A 22,105-nucleotide genomic window follows, 5' to 3' on the forward strand; every position below is an offset into this window, starting at 1 on the left:
CATGAGGAGTTGAAAGTTACTAAACGTGTTACTTGTTGACAGCTAACCTAACAATTTCATTTTGTGAAAAAGTGGAATTTTTGTGTTAATTGTGAAAAATGGTGGATGAGGAAGACCCAAAAGAGTACCGATGGGAGACCGGATACGAGAAAACATGGTTTGTGTTATGGTTCCAATTTTTGGTTCTGTAACCCAAGAAAATTTTCAGGGAGGCTATAAAGGAAGACGACGATGGGTTTCTGGAGGCTTCAGTTTCTGAAATTATACAAAGGGCTAAACGAAAAAGACAGGCACAAAAACAGGGCAGTTCCAAGTTGGGAATGATGAGACATTTATTCATGATTGTTGATTGTTCAGAGTCTATGTCGAGTCAAGATCTGAAGCCTACACGTCTTCTATGCACCATCAAGGTCAGTAATAATATAAATTTATTTGGATTATGAAATTAATTGCTGTGTGTTCGCAGTAAGAGAAAAAAAATAAAAAATAATTGCAAAGATTTCAACTATTGCTCGTATAAAATGTAAACAGATTTAGAATCCTTGAATAATTTTGCATAAGAAAGGCTGGAGTATCAGTTGTCTTAACTGAATTTCCATAAAAACTACTTATCGTTTACTCCGTCTATATTTATCTTGAGGAGCCAAACTTTGACTGATATTTTAAAAACTATTAGCTTTAGACGAAAAAAACAGTATCGGAATTTTCAGACAATAAAACTTATAAATGAGTTGATTTGCGTATTTACTTTTCCAAAAAAAATATTTGTTCAGACAAACTATAATTTAATCAATTCAAACTTTGAGTGTTAGCTTAAAAACTATTGCCTGTCTGCAAAAAATGAAAACATATTTAGAGTCCTTGAATAATTAAAAGCACTCAACTCTTATTCCATCTTGAGGAACCACACTTTGACCGATATCTTTCTATCGGTTAGCTTTAGGTGAAAATTGAAGACAAGATCTTAATCCGCAGACAATTCTCTGTAAGGAAACTTGTAACTGAGTTGGTTGTGTTTTTCCACTGTTCCAAAAAAATATTTTGTTTTCAAACAAAATTTTAACCAGTTCTTCAAATAACATTTTACTGTTATCTCAAAAACTATCGCTCGTAGACAAAAATAGAAACAGTCTGGGAATCCCCAGACAATTTTCTGTAAGAAATATTTGCATTTGAGTTGGTTTGCTTCTCCACAGTTCAAAAAATAATTATATTTTTAAATGTGTTTTTTGACAAATTTATAATTTTAAACTCTTATTCAAATTTTGATTGATATCTTAAAAATTACCGCTCGTAGTCAAAAAATGAAAACATATTCAGAATCCTTGAATAAATTTGCACATAATTGAGGGATTATCAATTTTCTGTACTGTCGTAAAAAGAAATCATCTCTTACTTCGACTAACTAAAACTAACGATAAAATATAAACAATCTCGGAATCTTCAGAGTATTTTCCATTAAAAACATAAGAGTTGGTTTGATTTTTGCCAAAAAATATACAGGGTGTTTCACTTAATTTTACGAGGCCTGCGCTTGTAAAATGCCACCAAGAATACATATTCCTATACTAACACGATTACAAATTTTGTAAAATTAGATAATCATCTCTTAGTTTGTTCACCCCTTTATAAAATTACAACGTTTTGAGGTAGTTAGTGATTAAGATAGTTTAGAATCATTCCATCTCTTTATAGAACACATGATAATTGTTTATGAAAAATATCAGTTCATGACTACAGGTGGTCCACGAGTAATAATGAGACTGAAAAAATTTTTGAAGCAACCAACATTTTATTTTATATTTGGTTTCGATTAATTAAACATAGTAATCGTATTTTTATTTTTGACAAATTTATATCAGTCATATTGACATTACTTCAGTTTTAGAATTTTAGTCAAACGTAAATAAATTGATTTACATCAAAAATGTTCAAACTTAATCTAAAAGGTATTTACAGATCTGACCACAGATTCCATGTCATGCATCAATTCTTCTTAAAAATGATTCTCTCGCACTAGCAAGTGTTCTAGACGCAATATTCGCACATTCTCCAATTCGATTTTCTGAATGTTTCCGATCAACAATAGGTGCACTATAAAACTTTTTCTTAAGCACTCTCCACACCAAAAAAATCAAAAGGCGTCATATCTGGACTTCTAGAGAGCCACGGATACATGGAACTCCTTCCTATCCATCTATTTTCATCAATAACTGCAACAACTGTAGCTTCATTTTCAGCTGATGTTGCTACTCTTCTTTTATTTCTTTTAACTGGAGGCCATTTTTCCCGCTATTTATTTTGAACGTGTTTGAAAACTGTATCACTCGATGCCCGGTTATGTGGATATTATACGAGTATAAATGTACAGCGTACGAAGCATTTTTCAAATATTCTCCATAAATGAGAATCATTGCTAAACATTTTAGTACAAAAGTTTTACTAAATTCAATTACAAACTAAGCAAGGTTTGACTTTTTAAATTAATTTTGAAGTGCTGTGTGGTAATTAATGTAATTAATGTAATAAACCAAGTATTTTTTCTAAAAACATTTTATTATGGAATTATTGAACTTTGATTATTTCAAACCCGTCAAAAACGCAAATATTATTGTGTTTTGTGTTGTATTCTAAAATGTATTCATGCCTAGTTATGGTTACTCGTTTGTAAAATGGACACGCATAATGAAAAAAACATAACGTTTGACATTTTCACATATTATATTAGTTTACTCGAAAACGTATATTCAAATGTCTCTAAGTGAAATGGGCTTTCAAACTCTAGTAACAAAAAAGCCAAATTAATTTGTGCTACTAAGTTATGAAACAATTTATGTCAAGGGGGCCCTCGTGGTCCCCTTTAACAATGTTCCCCAACCTTACTGTTTGCACTGTTAAATGACTATTTATGACAACTGTATACCAAATATAAAATTGGATAAATACTTTTAAAGATAAAAAATACAGATTATACAGGGTGATTATTTTAGGGCTTATATTACAAACTTTTTAAGTTCTAATATAAGTAGAGCTTCAAAATTTTTATACGATCTAAATTGCCCATTCTGAGTCCAACTAAATTATTTTCAAGATGGCTGAACTTCTGGAACTACGAGAAATTGAAGCCAACTTTGGAATTTTAAATGGTAACCACCTATTTTTATTGGATTCTTGAATTCGCCTCTTGGAACTGAGTAAAATGTGCCATAATTGTTAGTACTTATCTGTCATATAGTTTTTGAAGTAATGTTAATTTTTTTGTTAAAATTTTCATTTGCAAAAGTTTATTTAAAATGTTACAGCCCTTGAACTCTTTACAATAAGTACAATATTACAATGTACAAATTATTACAATAATTTTGTTTGCATTTGATAACCAAAGGCTCGAAGGCTTTTCTGAAATCTTTACGATTATTAACTGTCAAATTGCAAGGCTACGATGATTTTTTGAAAATGATAATTAAAAAATGATTATATAAAGCAATTTTTTCAAATGGAATGACCCTGTTTTTTTCAATGGCAATCAAAAGAACATCAACTTTCATGCAGGTTTTTATTAACATCTTCTATATCTGTTTCTTACAGTTTTTGAAATAATTGCAAAAAACGAATTCTAGCTCATTATTTTCATTTTTAATCGAGTAAATTTTCAAAAAATACGATATAATTGTGCCATTGAGTAAAAGAAATGTTAGATTTGTCCACCATTTTCACTTAAGACGAAGTTCAAAATTCGATGACAAACTGTCTGAGTTACTTTATATACGTAATTCACTAAGTTAGCATAAACCATAATTAAATATTATTGTTTTGCTGCTTATTCGAGAATGAACCAGCCAGAAACTAAATAAAATGTTGAAGTTTAACAATTATTGTTGACCATTTTGCAGGGTCTACTTGATTAACTATAAAAATTGCGAAGTAAAATCCGTTTTTTGTGATTTGTTTCAAAAACTGTAAGAGATAGGTGTAGGACGTGTTGATAAAAATCACCATAAATATTATTGTTCTTTCGATTGTCGTTGAGAAAATAGGGTCGGTACATTTGAAAAAGTTGAGTTATAGCTAACCATTTTGAAAAAATCATATTAGCCCTGAATTTTGACAGTTGACAATTTTGAAAATTCCAAAAGCTCTTCGAAAATTTATCGAATGCAAAAAATTTTATTCATTTATCGCAAACGATTCAGGGGCTATGATATTTTAAATAAATCCTTGCAAATGAAAATTTTAACAAAAAAAATTGAAATATGTCAAAAATTATTACAGATAAGTACCAACAACTTTAAATGTTACTCAATTTAAGAAGGTGAATTCAAAAATGCAATAAAAATGTTTGGTTACTGTATAAAATTTTAAAGTTGGCGCCAATTTCTCGTATTTCTGGAAGCTCAGCCATTTTGAAAATAATTTAGTTGAATTTGGAATGGTCGATTTGGATCGTATACAAAATTTTAAAGCTTTCTTATAAGATAAAACGTTTCTAATGTAGGCCCTAAAAGAATTTCATAATATAAAACGTTTTTAGAAAAAAACAAAAAATATGAGTCATTTTATTTTTAATGCTTAATCAGTGGTTAAAATATGTGCACTACCTCGCGACTACGGATATCTAAAGCTAAGGATATGAAACGACGTACAAATAAAACGTCCCCGTCCTCGATAGTTCCGTTAAATGTCGCCAGAGACGCAGTTGTTCCATTACCGTCTAAGTTTTCAGAGCAATAAATTTATAAAAATAGTTGTAATTAAATAACGGTTAGTACAAGGCGAATAAAAAAATACAGGCAGATAGAGCATCAAATTCCCAATAATAGAAGAGAAAAATGGTACAAACATTGTATCTTAAACCATATTTAAAAAAATTTCAAAGTTTTACCAATTTGCACTCTGCCCCATAATTTTCAAAACGCTGCGAATACAGTACAGATAAAAAAAATTTTAAGAGGAAAGTTGTAGAGAATTAAATTTCCTTTAAGAAAGTCCACCAGACGATATACCTATCTTCAACCATTTAGGCTCCAAAGTGATTAATATAAGGTGGAACGCAAATTACAAAAATAATAATAAATAATCAGTCGCCTTTCTTTATGAACAGCTGAAATTTGACTTGTTTTGAGTCACTTATATGACGAACATTATCCAAGGATTAATGTTATTACTTGAAATCTAAATTATCCGAATTAAACAAACAGAATAAAATTAAACGGCGCTCTTATTAATATAAATTGTAAAAAATGGATAAATCACAAGCAATCAACCTTGTTAAAACAACTAATTGTTGCAAAGGTTCGAACAAAAAGCGTTTATCTAATTCATTAATCATTATCACTTTGACACTTTATTAAAATAAATAAATAAATAAATTTTAACGAAATTTTCACAACACCTTGCAGTTGTTGGAAAACTTCATTGAGGAGTTTTTTGACCAAAATCCGATCAGCCAGCTCGGAATCATCATAATGCACAACAAACGTGCTGAGAAAATCAGTGATTTGGCCGGAAACGCCCGAAAACATATCAAAGCTGTGCAAAATCTTAAACAGACTTCACTTGTGGGTGAACCATCGTTGCAGAACAGTATCGAGATGGCTTTGAGGGCGTTGAAATTGTTACCATCGCATGCAAGTAGAGAGATTTTGGTAATTATGGGTAGTTTGACCACTTGTGATCCTGGTGATATCACAACAACAATTCAGGTGATTTTTTTTCCATTTCAATGATTGGTTTGCAATTGAAATTTTTTGGCTAGATGTTGAAGACAGAAGGGGTCAGATGTTCAGTGATTGGTTTGGCTGCTGAAGTATACGTTTGTAGACAATTAGCGAATCAAACTGGTGGATTATACAATGTTATTTTGGATGATTGTCATTTCAAAGATTTATTGTATCAACAAGTGGATCCACCACCTGCCGCACAAACGCTCGAATCAAATTTAATTAAAATGGGTTTTCCACACCAGATGTCTGTTGAAGGTACTGAAGAGCCTTTGACAATGTGTATGTGGTAAGAATTTTTCTAATGTATTAATAACATAAACGTTTATTTTTTTTTCAATTTTTTTGACAATTTTGGTAAAACTTTTATTTTTTTCTTATGCCGCTTGACAAATAAAAAAATGTCAACATGTTATTTAAAAAAGCGGATTTCTATACCTTTTTTTCAAATCAAAACCTTTAAACTACGTAAAACTGAATAAGTATATTAATAAATGTAAACTTTGATCAAATTTTAAGTGGGTTTTGAATTCATTATTACCTAACTTCAAAACTAGATAAATAAGAATTTTATTCTAACTTCTAGTTATAACTAGAACCTTTACAGTTGTTTAGTTTTTCGGTAAATAACGCCCTGATCTTACAATAGCAAACGAAAATAAAATGCGTAATTATTAATAAGATCTAATTTTTGCGATTTTGTTTACTTGTTTATCATTGAAATACACTCCCAAATTGATAGAAAATAATGCACGTTTGATTTTATCTAGTTTCTAAGTTTAATTTAAAATTTTTTTTAATTTAAAATTAGTCGTTTCTTTTCTACAGGGTGACCCAGCGGTGTGTAATCGGTCTATAACTTTTTTGCTATTTAAAATATTACCATTCTGTTTTTATATCCGATAGATCGACTTAAAGTCCACAAACTAAAACTATTTTTATTATGCACAGGGTGGTGAACCAGTTATATTTTTTTAAATGGAACACTCTATATATATTTTTGCATAATTGGAATCTACGCAAAAAAATAATGAAACTTTATATAAACTATTATGAGTCTTTCTCTTTTCGTTTCGGAATTATTCAACTTTTCATTATAAAAAAGATCAATTTTTGAAAAATCACTGCAAAGTCGCCTATGAATATTTTCCGAAAAATTTGCAACAGAAAAACTTAGAATACCTTGTAGTTTTAGCTAACAGTCCACTTTTAGTTAAAACACGCAGATAATATACAGGCTGTGCCAAAACACAAAAAGTTAAATAACTCATTTTTTTCAAATGGAACATCCTGTATTTTATTAAATGTATGTATAGAAAGCATTTTTGGTAAGCTTTCTAACGGTATAGGGTTTGCATAGCAAATTTAAAATATTTTTCGAAATTGTTCAAAAAAATATATTTTATTACAAGAAAATTTGTTAGCCTAGAATCTGATAGTCAAATAGTAATTAATTTTTTGACATGTACTAATGTGACTAATTTCACAAGTAATCTAATTATTACCTGATACATAAATGAATTCCACTCATCAAGAATTATTAATAAAATAAATAAAATATATATATATATATATATATATATATATATATATATATATATATATATATTTTAACACTTTAATAAATATTGTAAATCTGCTATAAAAACCGCATATCAATAGAAAGCTTATGAAAATCGACACATGTAAAGAAATACATGGTGTTCCATTAAAAAAAATGAGTTATTCAACATTTTGCGTTTTGGCACACCCTGTACATTATTTCCGTGTTTCAAGTAAAAGTCGACTATTTCCGAAAACTACAAGGTATTCTGAATTTTTCTGTTGCAAATTTGCCGAAAAAATATTCATAGGCGACTTTGCAGCGATTTTTCAAAAATTGGTCTTTTCTATAACGAAAAGTTGAATAATTCCGGAACGAAAAGAGATAGACACATAATAGTTTATATGAAGTTACATAATTTTTTTGCGTAGAATCTAATTATGCAAAAATATATAGGGTGTTCCATTGAAAAAATAACTTTGGTTCACCACCCTGTATACAACACCCTGTGTACAATAAAACCATTTTTAGTTTGTGGACTTTAAGTCAATTTATTAGATAATGAAAACATAATCGCAATATTTTAAATAATAAAAAAGTTATAGACCGATTATGCACCCCTGGGTCACCCTGTATAACAAACATGGAAATGGGGACCTAATTTAGCAATTATTTGCTTTATTTTGGTAATTTTTTTTCTACTTGTTGAACTGCCGGTGAAATATGTATATGTGATTTAATAAATAAAAATTGAATTGTAGGTAATTACTAAAATGTTACAATTAGATTTACGAGGTTTCAGTTTTTGATACACATCACTGAATAATTTCATTGATTACTCACGAATAAAAAATAAAAAATAACGCGTGTGCTACACTTTGTTAATAAATTTGAAAAATTATATGTTTAACATTTACATGTTCTTTTATAAATTTTTCTAAGAAAATCCATCATTGATTTATTCCTTTTTTTAGAGATAAAATATTGAGTCACAATATTTTTCTATTTTGTTTCATTTGTTTCTTTTTTTTAGTTGTTTCTAACTCATTACTAGTTTGTTATTAGTTCAAACAAATACAGCAGAATTAGTTAGGAAATAAAATATTTCATTTTAAATCAAATTTTATAGCTTTAGAAATATTAATTATTTAATATTACTTAAGTTAATTTTATTTAAATTTCCAATTTGATTGTTTTATATTAATTATAAATAGTAAGGATTCTAAAACTTGTTCAATGAAAATTTGGTGGATGCGCCGGGCAATAATAATACAAGTTAAGTTAGTAAAAACTTATCTAAAAATATAAATTGTCTTTTTTATTAAACTAACATAAGCATTATCGTTTGTGTAATACAAAGATTTTAAAAAACATGCAAAAATATATCTGTACCTGAGAACGACAACAGTCATTATTTTCAAAAAATAAATATAATTAAATGTGTATTGTATTGGCTAAATTTTTAGAGGTTTTTCGTTGAAAAACATTTAAAATCATAGTAAATTCCAATCTTTCAAATTAGTGTGTTTCTCGGGAATAAAATAAATATTCTCGACCAAATGGAATAAACGAAAATAATGATTTAATTTTATTTGTGTACCAAATAAATTGAAAATTGTGAATTGATAATAAAGTATTTTCGTCTTGTTTATCTTAGTAATATTTTGTAATTTTACTGTCTTGAAGAAGTGGGTACGTGTATATTTAACGTTTTAACGAAATTTTTCAGTAAAAAAAATGGTCTAAAGTAAAAACAAGCAACAACGTATTTCCAAATCTAGTTTTGCGGTTTGAATAAGTATTTTATTAAATTAAAATTATTTTCTTAGTGAAAATAATGCATTCCAAACCTAATTTAATAATTTTCTGTTTGGCTTTGGTGATTTAAAGAACAATACCATTTTTTGATTTTACGTTTTTTCTATGCATTATTTTGATGAAATTTTGACAAGTTTTCTAGTAAGAAAAACGTTTTTTTTTTTTTTAGAACAAGGAATGATGTCGTAGACTTAAGTTAAAGTTAAGTTACGTTGAAGTTAAAGCTCTAATATTTTTTTTATTCAGTCTTGCATAATACTCGCAATTCATTGAATTTATCAGTAAAAAAAGCTTGGATTCATAAAAACAAAGAAATAACACAGTTCGAAGCCTAGTTTTGTAATCTTCTACATTGTTTGGAAAAAGAAAAGAATAATAACTCACTTTTTATGCAGTTCTACTATTTTTTACGTCGTTTAGACAAAATGTCTTGAATTTGGTGCGTTTTTGTAGTAATGAAAAACCTTTTAAATTTATAAGACAAAACAAAATCTTTCGAATTTATTAATATTCTTCAATAAAGCAACGCATTTTCAGGCTTAACTTAATAATTTTCTGTCATGTTCCGAAAATACTACAAACCATAGACTCTAAAATAATTCGTAAAAACAAGCTAAATTATGGCATTTTCTGGATAATTTTTTTGTAATTTTTGATATTGCTGCGTCTAACCCTTCAAATTTTCTTTCTTATTAATCAATGTTCATGAACATGCTAAAATAAAATCTAAAGTACGTTTCTCCTGATTTGTTTAACCGACATTTTGAGTGGGTTTTTTAGGCGAAAAAAAAGTTCTATATTCATAACATTTATTTAGTTTGTCTGTAATAAATCTGATTTTATAAATGAAAAAAAAACGATTATTTTTCACGAATAAATTAAGTTTTTGGCTTGTTGTACCTCGAATTTTTTCGTTGAAATTTACTCCAAAATTTGTACACAAACCGTAATTTTCTGTTTAGACGAAATCTCTGGTAATTTTTTCCGTAAAAAAAACTGACACATTTTGTAAAATCAAGCGAAAATTCCAAACCTAATTTTGTAATTTTAATAGGCATTTTGTTTTCACAAAGTCTCGAAATTTGAGCGTTTCTCGGTTTAATAGTTTCAATCCATTAGTGTAGTAATAACAAGTTAAAATATTGCATTTTATTTAATTTATTACTAAATTACTTCTTTCCTTGATTTTTGCAAAATTGTTCAAATTTATTCAGTTGCCTAAAAAGCTCTAATTTAAATAAAACCCCCATTCTCAGGTTTTAGTTTTGGGCCTCTAATTTTGTAAGTTTCTCATTGAAAAACATTTAATTAAAAAAAAATTGCTTTGTTTTTACAAAACTTATTAAAACTCGTGGAAAATAACGAAATCACTCGAATTTATTGAATTGTTCCGCGAAATAAAAATTTCGGGACCCAATTTATGTCTAGTTTTCTGTTAAGTTTCTCATTGAAAAACATTTAACTCAAAAGAAAAAAACCGGATTTTTCATGGAATTTCTCAAATTTAAAAATCAATTAGCGATTAATTGCCTTTTCCAAAACTCAAATTTCTTAACTTCTTTGTTGGAATACAAAATTTGTGGTAAATTTTACTATTTTTGCTTCGCTTTATTGAATTTTTCCCTTAAAAAAACCGCTCTAAAAATAACGGAAATAACACAATTCGGTAATTTTAATATTTGAGATTTAATTTTGAAAGTCTGGTTGCTTTTGGTAAAGTAATTTAAAATTTCTTGATAATAAATCCGATTTTAGTTAAAAAATACTAAAATATTTTTGCTTGATGGCGCCTAACTTTTTAGAAAATAATGAATTTTTCTTTTATTTTTTACCACTTTGTGGTTCCTTCAGTCGAGTTCTTTTATTATAAAAATAGTTTTTTTTTGTTTTATCCTCGCCTTTCTATTTCGCCGTAATCAGCAAAAAACGCCGATTACGGAGGAGTCAGACTTTTTGGTCTAATTGTGAAAGATGTGAAAATAACCACTTTAAATGCTTATTTAGAGATTAAAAAATATTTTTTAATTTTAGCCACGTGGACAGCATTGACGAGGGAAGTAAATTAAACACAGGTGGTTATTACTGCCCCCAATGTTACAGCAAATATTGCGAATTACCTGTTGAATGCCGTGCTTGTGGTTTAACTTTAGTCTCAGCCCCACATTTAGCACGATCTTACCACCATTTATTCCCTGCAGCTAATTACACTGAAGTGGTTTACGACAACCAAACTCCGATTTGTTTCGCCTGTCAAAAAAATTTCACCGAAAATGAAAAACAAGTAAGTTTTTGGGTACTTTTTGCTAAAAAGTGTTCCGTTGAGGTAAAATTTTCGTGGCTCCTGGCGACCCTTTCTTTGACAAATTTACCGAAAAAATGTCCGGTACTTGAATTTCCATCGAAAAAATGTTGTATTTAACTCGTATGTTAATAATCTGTTATTTATTTCAGGTGTACGAATGTCCTAACTGTTCGAAAATCTTTTGCATAAATTGCGATATTTTCGTGCACGATATTTTGCACACATGTCCCGGATGTGCAACGAATTTGTCAACGTTTCAGATTGCTCACACGACTCAATAAAATGCTTAGTTTATTGAACAAATAGAAAAAAATACGTTACATAAATTCTTATAAGTTAATAAATTAGTTTTTACTTTACTATAAATTATTTTTTCTTTAAAGCTTTGATCCTAGCGTCGAGACTAACCACCGTTGCGTTGATTTCGTTCAAGTTCATTGCAAAACTTTCTTGAACGCCTTGTAGCAGAGTTTTGTTGTTTTGGACGTTTGCTTGAACTTCCGATTGAATTGTTTCAATCTGAGTCAGAGTTTTGACGAAATCGGTGGCTGGAAAAAGTAATTCAGGAATTTATTTTACGATTTATTTGTGCTTACCTTTGGTATGCAATGCTTCCAAGGCTTTCAAACGCTCGATTGTTTGCGGTAGGAGTTTATTGATTTTTTCGCTGCTTTTAACCAACTCGTACAGCTCCAAAATCTGCAAAATACACGAAAATGTTACCATAAAATAACATACAGAAAACATTATTCGTCCATTCTCATTTTGTTTTTCGTAAAAAAGTTCGATATATTTCCAAATCTATCAAAAACTACTATAATTTATTTCCATTTCCCTATTTACCAATTTTCCCTTTCATATTAGTAAAATTTTCCAAATTCAGTGAATTTTTAGGTAGGAAAACTCGAAAATTCTTCGAAATTAACGCAAATTGCGACGTAATTCTCGAAATTAGGAACATTTTCAGAAGATTCCCACTTTTTTGATAAAATCTTGCATATTTTGTGTGTTTCTCTGGGAAAAAAGTTTTCAGTAAAGATTCTGATGAAATAATGCACATGTAACTCAGTGATTGTTGATTTTGAATTGGCACAATTTTTAAAATTTTTAAGTTTCTAGCTAAAAATACTCGAAATCTATCTTAAAAAAAATGTGCTAAAACGATCGCAATATGTTTATAAAATCCATTTTTCAGTATTTTGGAAGCAAAAAAAAAAAAATTAAATATAATTCAATTTTTGAGTCAATCAATGATTACTGGTATTATTTTTGAAGAAATTTAACAAAAAAGAGTTCCACTTTGGAATCAGTTTATTGTTAATTTTAAGGCCTATTTATTTAATGGAAAAAAAAACAAAAAAATACAACCTTTTCGTTCTAATTTTGAAAGTAGGTAATACTAATTATTTTTCAAGTTATTTTTTTTTGGTTAAAATTTAGAGAAATCTTTGAAAAGGCAAATATAACACCATTTTTAAATAATTTATTGATTCAGTTTCAGTAAAAAAAGTCTTACAGTTTGCAAGTCTGAATCTGGTACTTAAAAATCTTCCTAAATTAAAAAAAAGCAAAAATTTTCGACCAAACTTGGTGAGTTTTCAGTTTTTGTTATCAATTTTTTTAGAAGAACTGACTTTGTTTAAACGATTTTTCAAGCGACTGTTTCCTCTGTTGTGATAAAAACTACTAATAAAACCGTCTCTTTGTTAAAAAAATCACTTTGTTTTGATGTGATCTTCCAAATACTCGGTTTCTAGGTAAAAAAGTGTTCTCTTTCCATTGGAAGAAGTGAAATTATCTGATTGCAGACCCAATTTGGCAATTTTTCCAGTGTTTTAGCAAAACTTTTCATAAAAAACAGTCCTAAATTCAAAGAAAATAACGGATTCCACTTCTAAAGTTGATTCCACACTAAAGCTGATTTTGCAATTTTCCACTTTGATTTGAAAAAAACTTTCATCGAAAAATCCTTTGGACAAAGGAAGAGTACCTAGTACATTTAAGACCTAATCTAGCGGAATTATTTTTTAGAAACTAACAGAGAGATAAAATTTAACTGAAGTGTAAACATACCAGAAACTGGGCTTTACAAAGACAATTTGAAGATTTTTTAAATGCAAAAATAAAAAATAGGGTGTTCCATTTAAAATTTTTAAGTTATTCAACTTCAACAGTGAGCTAAACAAATATATCCTTTATGTTTCAACTTTCTTCTTTAAAGTGGTGAAAATCCTACTTTTCTAGGATTCTTAATTTCTATCTAATGAATTTAAAGAAGCGTCTTTTTGTCAAAAAAAGAACAAATTATTTCAAAAATTAAGCAAAATCGACCATGACAATTCAGCTTAAAAACATCAGTGTTAAAAACTACATCCTGAAATGGGTGTTTCATTTAAAAAAACAAGGTTGTATAATTTCGGAAACAACCTTTTTTATTTGAAAATATAATTTTAGTTGAGTCAGGGAATTAATGTCTTTGGCTTTGGGAAAAAAAATAATTTTTGAAATCGTTGGGACACTATGGATTTTAGAATGTGTGTTAAATCGATAAAAAATTTCACACCACAGTTTTACGGCAATAAAGAGCAAACTGAACTAAACAAAAAAATTAATTTTTGTTTTTTACGGTAGATATGTAGTCTTGTTCTAGTAAAAAGTGTGTTAGTGATACGGATAACAGAAATAGGTAAGTTTATTTTATTTATATTTTACTTTAAAATATTTTAATAACGTAACTAGCAAACGAAATATTTATTTATTTCAAGAGTTTGAGTGTAAATCGGACGCTTTATTTCACGAGTGGATCCACTCGTTTCGTTTTCACTTGAATGAAATGAAAACGAAACGTTTATTTTTGTTTCAACAATGAAATTGATCTGTAATATTACAATTATGAAGAATATTTTTTTTTGTAATCAGAAATTATTGAAAATTTATTAAGACTAGTCGGAAATAGAGTTCCAATAAAGGAACTCTAGTCGGAATTATTTGTTTATTTCAACTACTGAACCCAGTATAAAAATAAATTACATGAAAAATAATAGTTATTTATTTACTGAGTTTGAGTGTAAATCAGACGTTTTATTCCACGTGTGGATTATCAAACCACGAGATAAAATAAATGAATCCATTTACATGAAAACGAGTTGAATATAACATTTTATTCTTCGAATTAGACTGAACAAGCCTTAAAATTGCTTCAAATCTGTTAAAAATAATCTGACGTTTGTAGTGAGAAATGTCAGTTTTTTTTATTTTGAAAAGTGTTTTTGTATATTTCATGTGTCTTAATGTAGTAGTACCCACAGTTTCTTTCCATCACATTACATAACTCAGTAAATCAATCAAAATAGTGGAGAATGGAACAAACTTTTGTGTTGTATACGACGAAAAAAAATAGACCATATTTCTACCATTACCATTACCATTTTCGTAAAGGACGAAAAAATTCACCATTATCTTCTCAAACGTTTCAGCCTCGAGGCTGAAACCGCTCTCAAAGATGAAATCGAAGGAACAAAGTTGTAGAGAATTATTTTTCCTATAAAAAAGTCCGTGACACCATACAGGGGTGCGTAATCGGTCTATAACTTTTTTGCTGTTGAAAATATTGCGATGCCGTTTTTATTATCCGATAGATTAACTTAAAGTCCATAAACTAAAAATATTTATATTTTATACAGGATGTTGTTATACAGGCTGATCAACCAAAGTTATGTTTTTTTTAATGGAACACCCCATATATTTTTGCATAATTAGATTCTACGTAAAAAAATAATGTATAAACTATTACAGGCCTATCTTTTTTTGTTTCGGAATTATTCAACTTTTTGTGCTAAAAACAACCCACATTAAAAAAATCACTGTGAAGCCGCCAATGACTATTTTCCGACAAATTTTCGACAGAAAAACTTAGAATATCTTGTAGTTTTAGCAAATAGTCGACTTTCCGTTATAACGCACAGATAATGTACAGGATGTGCCAAAACGCAAAAAGTTGAATAACTAATTTTTTTCAAATGGAACACCCTGTATTTGCTTACACCTATCAATAGCAATTTTGATAAGCTTTCTAATGATGTGCGGTTTGTAAACCAAATTTAAAAGATTTCTCGGGATTTTCAAAAAAAAGTATTTTATTACAAAAAAATCAATTTTTCAAGTGGGTTGTTACCACAATGTTTTCAAAGTGAGACAGTTATTTATCTCGCTAGTGTTATTAATTGCTTGATGCAACAATGGATTTTACTCAGCAAGAATTAATCAACATGGTTTACTGTATTGGTGAAGCCGATCGAAATGTTTTGTTAGCCAGCAGAATCTATCGTCAAAAATATCCTGATGCAAGAACACCACAAGTTCTTTCTTTTCAAAAGCTAAAGGACCGATTTGAAAACTCTGGTAGCACCAAGTACGAAACGAAAGAAATACTTGGAGGGAGGATTGATCAGGACACTGAATTAAATGTTCTGCTCATGTTAGAAGAAAACCCGAATTTAAGCACGCGGGAAATTTCGAGGCAAACAGACATTTCACAAAGCAGCATCAACAGGATATCATATCATATCATTTAGAATTACATCAAGAACTACATGGGGAAGATTTTCGAAAAGGGTAAATTTTTCTGAAATTATGATTAATTTGATTGGCGAAAATAGAAATTTTATAAACAAAATTCTGTTTACCGATGAAGCGACATTTAAAAGTAATGGAAGTGTTAACAGACATAATATGCACTACTACTAAATGTTTGGGGGAAATTATTGGCACACATGTAATAGGTCCATTTTTCTTTGATGGTGTTCTCACTGGTGCCCAGTACCTACAATTTCTGCAGGAAAATCTCCCTGTCCTATTGGAAAATGTAGATCTGAATACAAGAAGGAGTTATGGCTGCAACAAGACGGTGCTCCGGTGCATTATCATAGAATTGTTCGGCAGTATTTGAATGAAGCTTTTCCAAATAGATGGATAGGAAGAGGAGGGCCTATTGCTTGGCCACCTCGCTCGCCCGATTTAACACCAATGGACTTTTTTTATGGGGAAATGTAAAGGACAAAGTTTATAGCGTTAAACCAACGACGGCTGAAGATATGAGGAATAGAATTTCTGAAGCATTTCAGTCCATCCGCCAAGACACGCTAGCAAGAATCAAATTGTCTTTTGAAAGGCGATTGTCGTTTTGTATCGAAGAAAACGGTGGTTTATTTGAACATCTACTTTAAATTTTTTAATATTAATATTTTTATTACTTATTATTATTTAGTATTTTTAATAATAATGTTCTTTTTTGTTATTGTTAATTGTTCTTCTATAGGAATCATGATGAATATTAATATTGTTATTAACATTGTGTTATTTTAATTCTCAATTGTACCAAGAAAAGTAGTTCTTATAAAATAAAAATTTGATTGATTTTTTTTGTAATAAAATACATTTTTTTTGAAAATCTCGAGAAATCTTTTAAATTTGGTTTATAAACCGCACATCATTAGAAAGCTTATCAAAATTTCTATTGATAGGTGTAAGCAAATACAGGTTCCATTTGAAACAAATGAGTTATTCAACTTTTTGCGTTTTGGCACACCCTGTACATTATCTGTGCGTTATAACGAAAAGTTGACTATATGCTAAAACTAAGCTGTTCTGTCGAAAATTTGTCGGAAAATACTCATTGGCGGTTTCACAGTGATTTTTTAAATGTGGGTTGTTTTTAGCACAAAAAGTTGAATAATTCCGAAACAAAAAAAGATAGGCCTGTAATAGTTTATACAAAGTAGCATTATTTTTTTACGTAGAATCTAATTATGCAAAAATATATAGGGTGTTCCATTAAAAAAAACATATATAACATAAATAACTGTGGTTGATCACCCTGTATAACAACATCCTGTGTAAAATATAAATATTTTTAGTTTATGGACTTTAAGTTGATCTATCGGATAATAAAAACGGCATCGCAATATTTTCAATAGTAAAATAGTTATAGACCGATTAACGCACCCCTGGGTCAGCCTGTATTTATGTCTTCTACAGTTTAGGTATAAATTAACTTTCCAATACTTGACCAGCGGTAAAATGAAACGAATCCGTCACTTGAGCGTCTTTGAACGTTTTTGTGGGTTAAACCGTCTCGTGTTCTTTTTTAAAAGAAATTTAAATCTACAAATTTCTTCCTAACATTTTTCTTGTGTTTTTAACCGTATTTACAGCGTATTGAAAAATACGGGATGAATTTTAAACATTTTTTTTCTCACGTTTTTTTATGAAAATTTTAGTCATCAGTAGTGCGAAGCTCAACATTTCGCATTTTTTACAAGTAATAATTAGTAACTAATTAGTTGGATTTAAATTAGTTTTAAATGATTTGCTTCGAGTTGTTAATAGTCCTCCGTAAAAATGACAACAATATTGTAAACACCAAAAATCATGTGGACCTGCGTATGTGACGCAAAAACGCAATCATTCATAATGGAATAATAAAACTGAACGATTTTGCTGAAGCGCGTCCTTCCAGTTCCGGTTGTGTATAAATATCGATCGCGTAACGTATACGGTCCGCTTATCGTTCCCCTCTCCCTCCTATAACGGGAACGGAAACGCGAAGGTCATCCAAGTTCAACTTTACAGTTGTCGACTGACGCGGCGTTCTCAACGTTATTTCATCACGTTTTGGTTTAGTTAAAGTGTTTCGAGGGGAATTAGTACGAAGAAATTAACATTGAGATGGATGTGGACGAGTATTTAGTGTCTCTGATGGAAAAACATCCCAATTTGTACAACAAACGCGACGAATTTTACAAAGACACCAAACGCAAACGGGAATCGTGGGACGCCATTGCGAAAGCAATGAATATGGACGGTATAATTGTTTAAATTTACAATTTTGACCTTATTTTCAAGTTTCCAGTAATAAAAATAGTAAATGTTTAAACCGTTTTAAATGTTAGAATGATAAAGACTTTCGGGAAATAGCATAAATAACAGAAGCATGAAACATAATATCAAATATGTTTTTACGAAGCATTTTACTTTATCGTTTGTTGTTGGTTTTGTACCTTCATATCTTCCAGTAAAAAATATCACCTACAAAAAAGTATATTTCAAAACGTCCAGGAGTATAAAATACTACCAATACGCTTAACTTTTTTCAACCAAATTTTCGGTTTATTCCTATTTCTTTAGAATAAAATAATATTTACAATATGTTTTTAAATGATTCTCATCTAGTTAACTTTGAAATTGGTTTATATGTAAGAAAATTGTGCCGCTCTGCTCAATTGAATTCGCTGTCAATAAATGTCAAAACTGTCAGTTGTAAAATTTACAAATTGTCAATTAATTAATTTCAAAAACTTCGTTAAAATACAACTAAATTATTTCTGAACTGGGGACTTAATAAATGGAGAATAATTCTATAAAGTGGCATATCTGATTTTACATGAGAAATTCACAGACGATTAGATGAGAATCATTTAAAAACACATTGTATTATAACAAGTATTCAATAATTGTTCTGGTCGTGGTTTGCTGTGGTTTTCTCTTTCTAGCATAAACGTAGGTTGCATGATAAGTTCATATGGTTTGCTGTCAACTGTTTAAATGTTGTCTTATTTTTGCATTTAGGAGTTTTTGTTAAAAATCACATTAAAAATCATGATAATTGTATGCTGACGTTCAAGAATTTACTCTGCAAACTCAGTTGAACGTGTGAATTTTTGGCCTGACACTGACAGCACTGACAGCTGTCATTGTTTTGTAATGTTAACCGAGACATACGTTTTTTGTGACAATTGCCACACATAGGTGATCTGACCAGAACAATTATTGAACACTTGTTATTTTATAATAGTATCTTATAATAAGATGTTCTATTGAATTGAGTCTTATAAAACGAGTGTAATATACAATTTTTTCTACTTTCTATTTTTGTTGTTTGTTTTTATTTAGTTTAACTTATTAAAATCTGTTTAAACTGTTTTTTTCTTAATTTTGTTAATTATTCGGACTTTATCAATAAACGACTTGACGCTGTTGACATATTACACACTAGATTACAGTGATGACTGATGACACTCAGCCTAGCACTGCCAATACAACTTTTAAAAATTTACTAAAAAGAGTTGCACAAAAGTTCGCTTTGTGAAACTACTTTCACAAAGTAGAAAAAATTTATTTCTATTTCGAGTGTTTAATAATCTTAAGTGGATAAAATGCGACTAAAACTCGAATGCAATACAACTTTTTATCCACAATCACCACATTAATAAAATGGAATTAATCGAAGTTAAATTAAAAAGATGAAAAAATGAAAATTGAAATAAAATGAAACTTGGCAGGCTTTGTCTGGTAGTCATAATTACTAGTTGCTATGGCACTAGGGGAATAAAGTTATTTTATTCCACTAGTGGATAACAGGTCACTTTATATGCTTCATAAGTGTGGATAAAACGCCAATTATAATGTGATTGTGGATAAAAAAAATTATACGTTTTACGATTTTTTTGCAAGATCTCCAAAAGGACTGTGTCTTAGATCAAAAAGTGCTTAAACAATAATACAATTGTCGATTTAATTTATGGATTAATTGTATTACTTTTGAAGGAATTTCGCGTAATTTTTAATTCAAAAACAAACCTAAAGCTTGGCAAAAATAATACCTTATTATTTATCTGAAAAAATGTAATAAAAGGCTCGAAAAACGCCATTTTCGAACTAAATGAATGACTTTATGGTCTGTTTCTGCAAATTTTTGTAGAACTACTAGAACTTATGTTCAATTTAAATTTAATCTATCTGTTTATTTGCATTATTTTTGAAGAAGCTTGGTGAAATAATTGCGTTTCTGAAAAAATGCTAAAACAACAAGAGGTAACATTTTTTAAAAATAAATTGGTTTTGAGGCTCGTTTCTAGTAAAATTACTGAACAAATTATTGGTTCAAAGACGAGCTAACTTACGAAACAGATAAAAAGGGACATTTTCGATGCTATTTTTCGGCAAATTTTTGACAAAAGAAAATAAAAAAATGAGTTAATAAGTTGAAATAATAAAATAATATTTTGGACCAATGTACTTACTTACTCTTTTTTTGGACTATTTTTATTACAGGAAACAGGAAAATTATTGCAAACATAATACAATCTTGGACATAGTATGGTGTTTCTTCGGCCTGTTCTAGCGAAAGAAAAGTGTTCTAAACATGTAAAAATAATACCACCCTCGACTTGTTTTAAAAATTTGCACTATTTTATTGAAAAATAATTGCAATTCTGTCGTAACACTGTGGAACGAATTTCGCAAAAGAACTGAATTTTTAATTAATTAAAGAACACAATTTTTGAGATTTTTCGCTTAATTGCAGAAATTTCGTGAAATAATTACCGTTAAAAATAATATGCACTCGAAAATTTCGACTAATTTAACTGATTTTTCAGATTTTTTTGTGTTTTTGAGTGACAAATTAACTAATACGCTCGGAAAACTCAACTTTGGGGTTAATTTGGAGATTTTCGATTTCTTAGTAAAATGTTTAAAAGGGACAATAACACCAACTTTGAACAAATTTGGTCATTTTTTAGACATGGAAAGTTCATGAAATTATTTTAAGTCTTTACTATTACAGTTTACTAAAATTTAATTTGTTGAGCCAAGAAGTTTTGACGAAATGATTGCTTTCCTGACAAAAAATCTAGTGAAAAACGCTTGAAAACATCGGTATTTTTTTCAGGTTCTTCCAGGACTGTGTTCTGAAAAAAATACCTTAAACATTAGAATTCTGAGTTCAAAAATGTATTTAACCTCGGCAAAATTATTTTTTGTTTAGAGTTTTCGGCTAATTTTAATTTAATATTTCCCGAAATAATTGCGATTTTAAGGAATGTTTCAACAAAATCGGACAAATTAACTGAATTTTTACTTCAAAAACGAGGTTGATCGTTCGATAAATTCCAAAATTTCTGGTTTAAAACAGGACTAAATTTTTAATTAAATTTTAACTTAGAAGTGTGATTAAACTAAAAAAATCACACCATTTTTGAACTAATTTTGTAATTTTTCGGTTCCGTTTTTAAACACGTTTTTGAAATGAAAAAAATTTTAGGTTTGTTATTTAAGCAATTTGAAAAATATGCATATAAACGCTCGAAAAGTGCAAAAATAATCTATTTACGTCGAAAAATTCGATTGAGTTTTCAGTTAATTTGTGATTAAAATTCCCAAGATAATTATGTTTTTGCCCCAAAAAAAGTATTAAAAATTATATCAGTTCCCATCTAATTTAGTTACTTTTTTGTGAGATTCCACAAAAAATTGAATTTTTATCTCAAAAGTAATATAATATTCTCTATCATTTAATAAATTATTGAAGTATCTTTGCAGAAATTCCGTTAAAGAATTCCGTTTCTGGCATAAAAAGGTGCTAAAATTCGAAAATGCAGAACTAATGCAATTTGTTGATTTTCTGACTGTTTCGACAAAATCTGGCAAAAGAACTGAATTGTTAGTTCAAAGACGAATTTAAACACTCGACAAAGGTGAAAATAATATCATTTCTGAACTAATTTAATTATTTTTCGAAAATATTTCGTGAAATAATTGCGTTTTGGGCTTAAAACGTGCAAAACGGTTAAAAAATTTAGAAACTAATCTACTGATTTTAAGATCAATTGTAGCAAAATATTGAAAAAAACAATATTTTGGTTTTAGCTCAAAAAACTGTTCATT

At 29.0% G+C, this 22,105-nt stretch overlaps 3 protein-coding genes across 3 annotated transcripts in view; 2 read left to right on the forward strand and 1 right to left on the reverse strand.

Annotated features, from left to right (window-relative positions):
• On the forward strand, positions 1–11,746 carry Ssl1 (Suppressor of stem-loop mutation). The gene is made up of 6 exons (XM_064354730.1): positions 1–157; positions 209–410; positions 5,397–5,699; positions 5,753–6,006; positions 11,110–11,359; positions 11,530–11,746. Exons 1-6 carry the CDS (start codon positions 99–101, stop codon positions 11,659–11,661), a joined length of 1,200 nt encoding a protein of 399 aa, XP_064210800.1. The 5' UTR covers positions 1–98; the 3' UTR covers positions 11,662–11,746.
• The window catches only part of DCTN2-p50 (Dynactin 2, p50 subunit), a 21,581-nt gene continuing 11,130 nt past the window's right edge, over positions 11,655–22,105 (reverse strand). The window contains exons 4-5 of the mRNA XM_064354731.1: positions 11,977–12,079; positions 11,655–11,928 (exon numbers count right to left, since the gene is read on the reverse strand). Coding sequence (XP_064210801.1) covers positions 11,747–11,928; positions 11,977–12,079 — 285 coding nt within the window. The 3' untranslated portion in view covers positions 11,655–11,746. The remainder of the gene's footprint in view (positions 11,929–11,976; positions 12,080–22,105) is intronic.
• Positions 17,766–22,105, forward strand: part of LOC103314616 (transcription factor Adf-1) — a 6,449-nt gene continuing 2,109 nt past the window's right edge. The window contains exon 1 of the mRNA XM_008201063.3: positions 17,766–18,242. Within this exon, the coding sequence (XP_008199285.2) occupies positions 18,107–18,242 (136 nt within the window). The 5' untranslated portion in view covers positions 17,766–18,106. The remainder of the gene's footprint in view (positions 18,243–22,105) is intronic.

The sequence above is a fragment of the Tribolium castaneum genome, chromosome 2 (genome assembly GCF_031307605.1).
Source record: "Tribolium castaneum strain GA2 chromosome 2, icTriCast1.1, whole genome shotgun sequence".
NCBI classification, from domain to species: Eukaryota; Metazoa; Arthropoda; class Insecta; order Coleoptera; family Tenebrionidae; genus Tribolium; species Tribolium castaneum.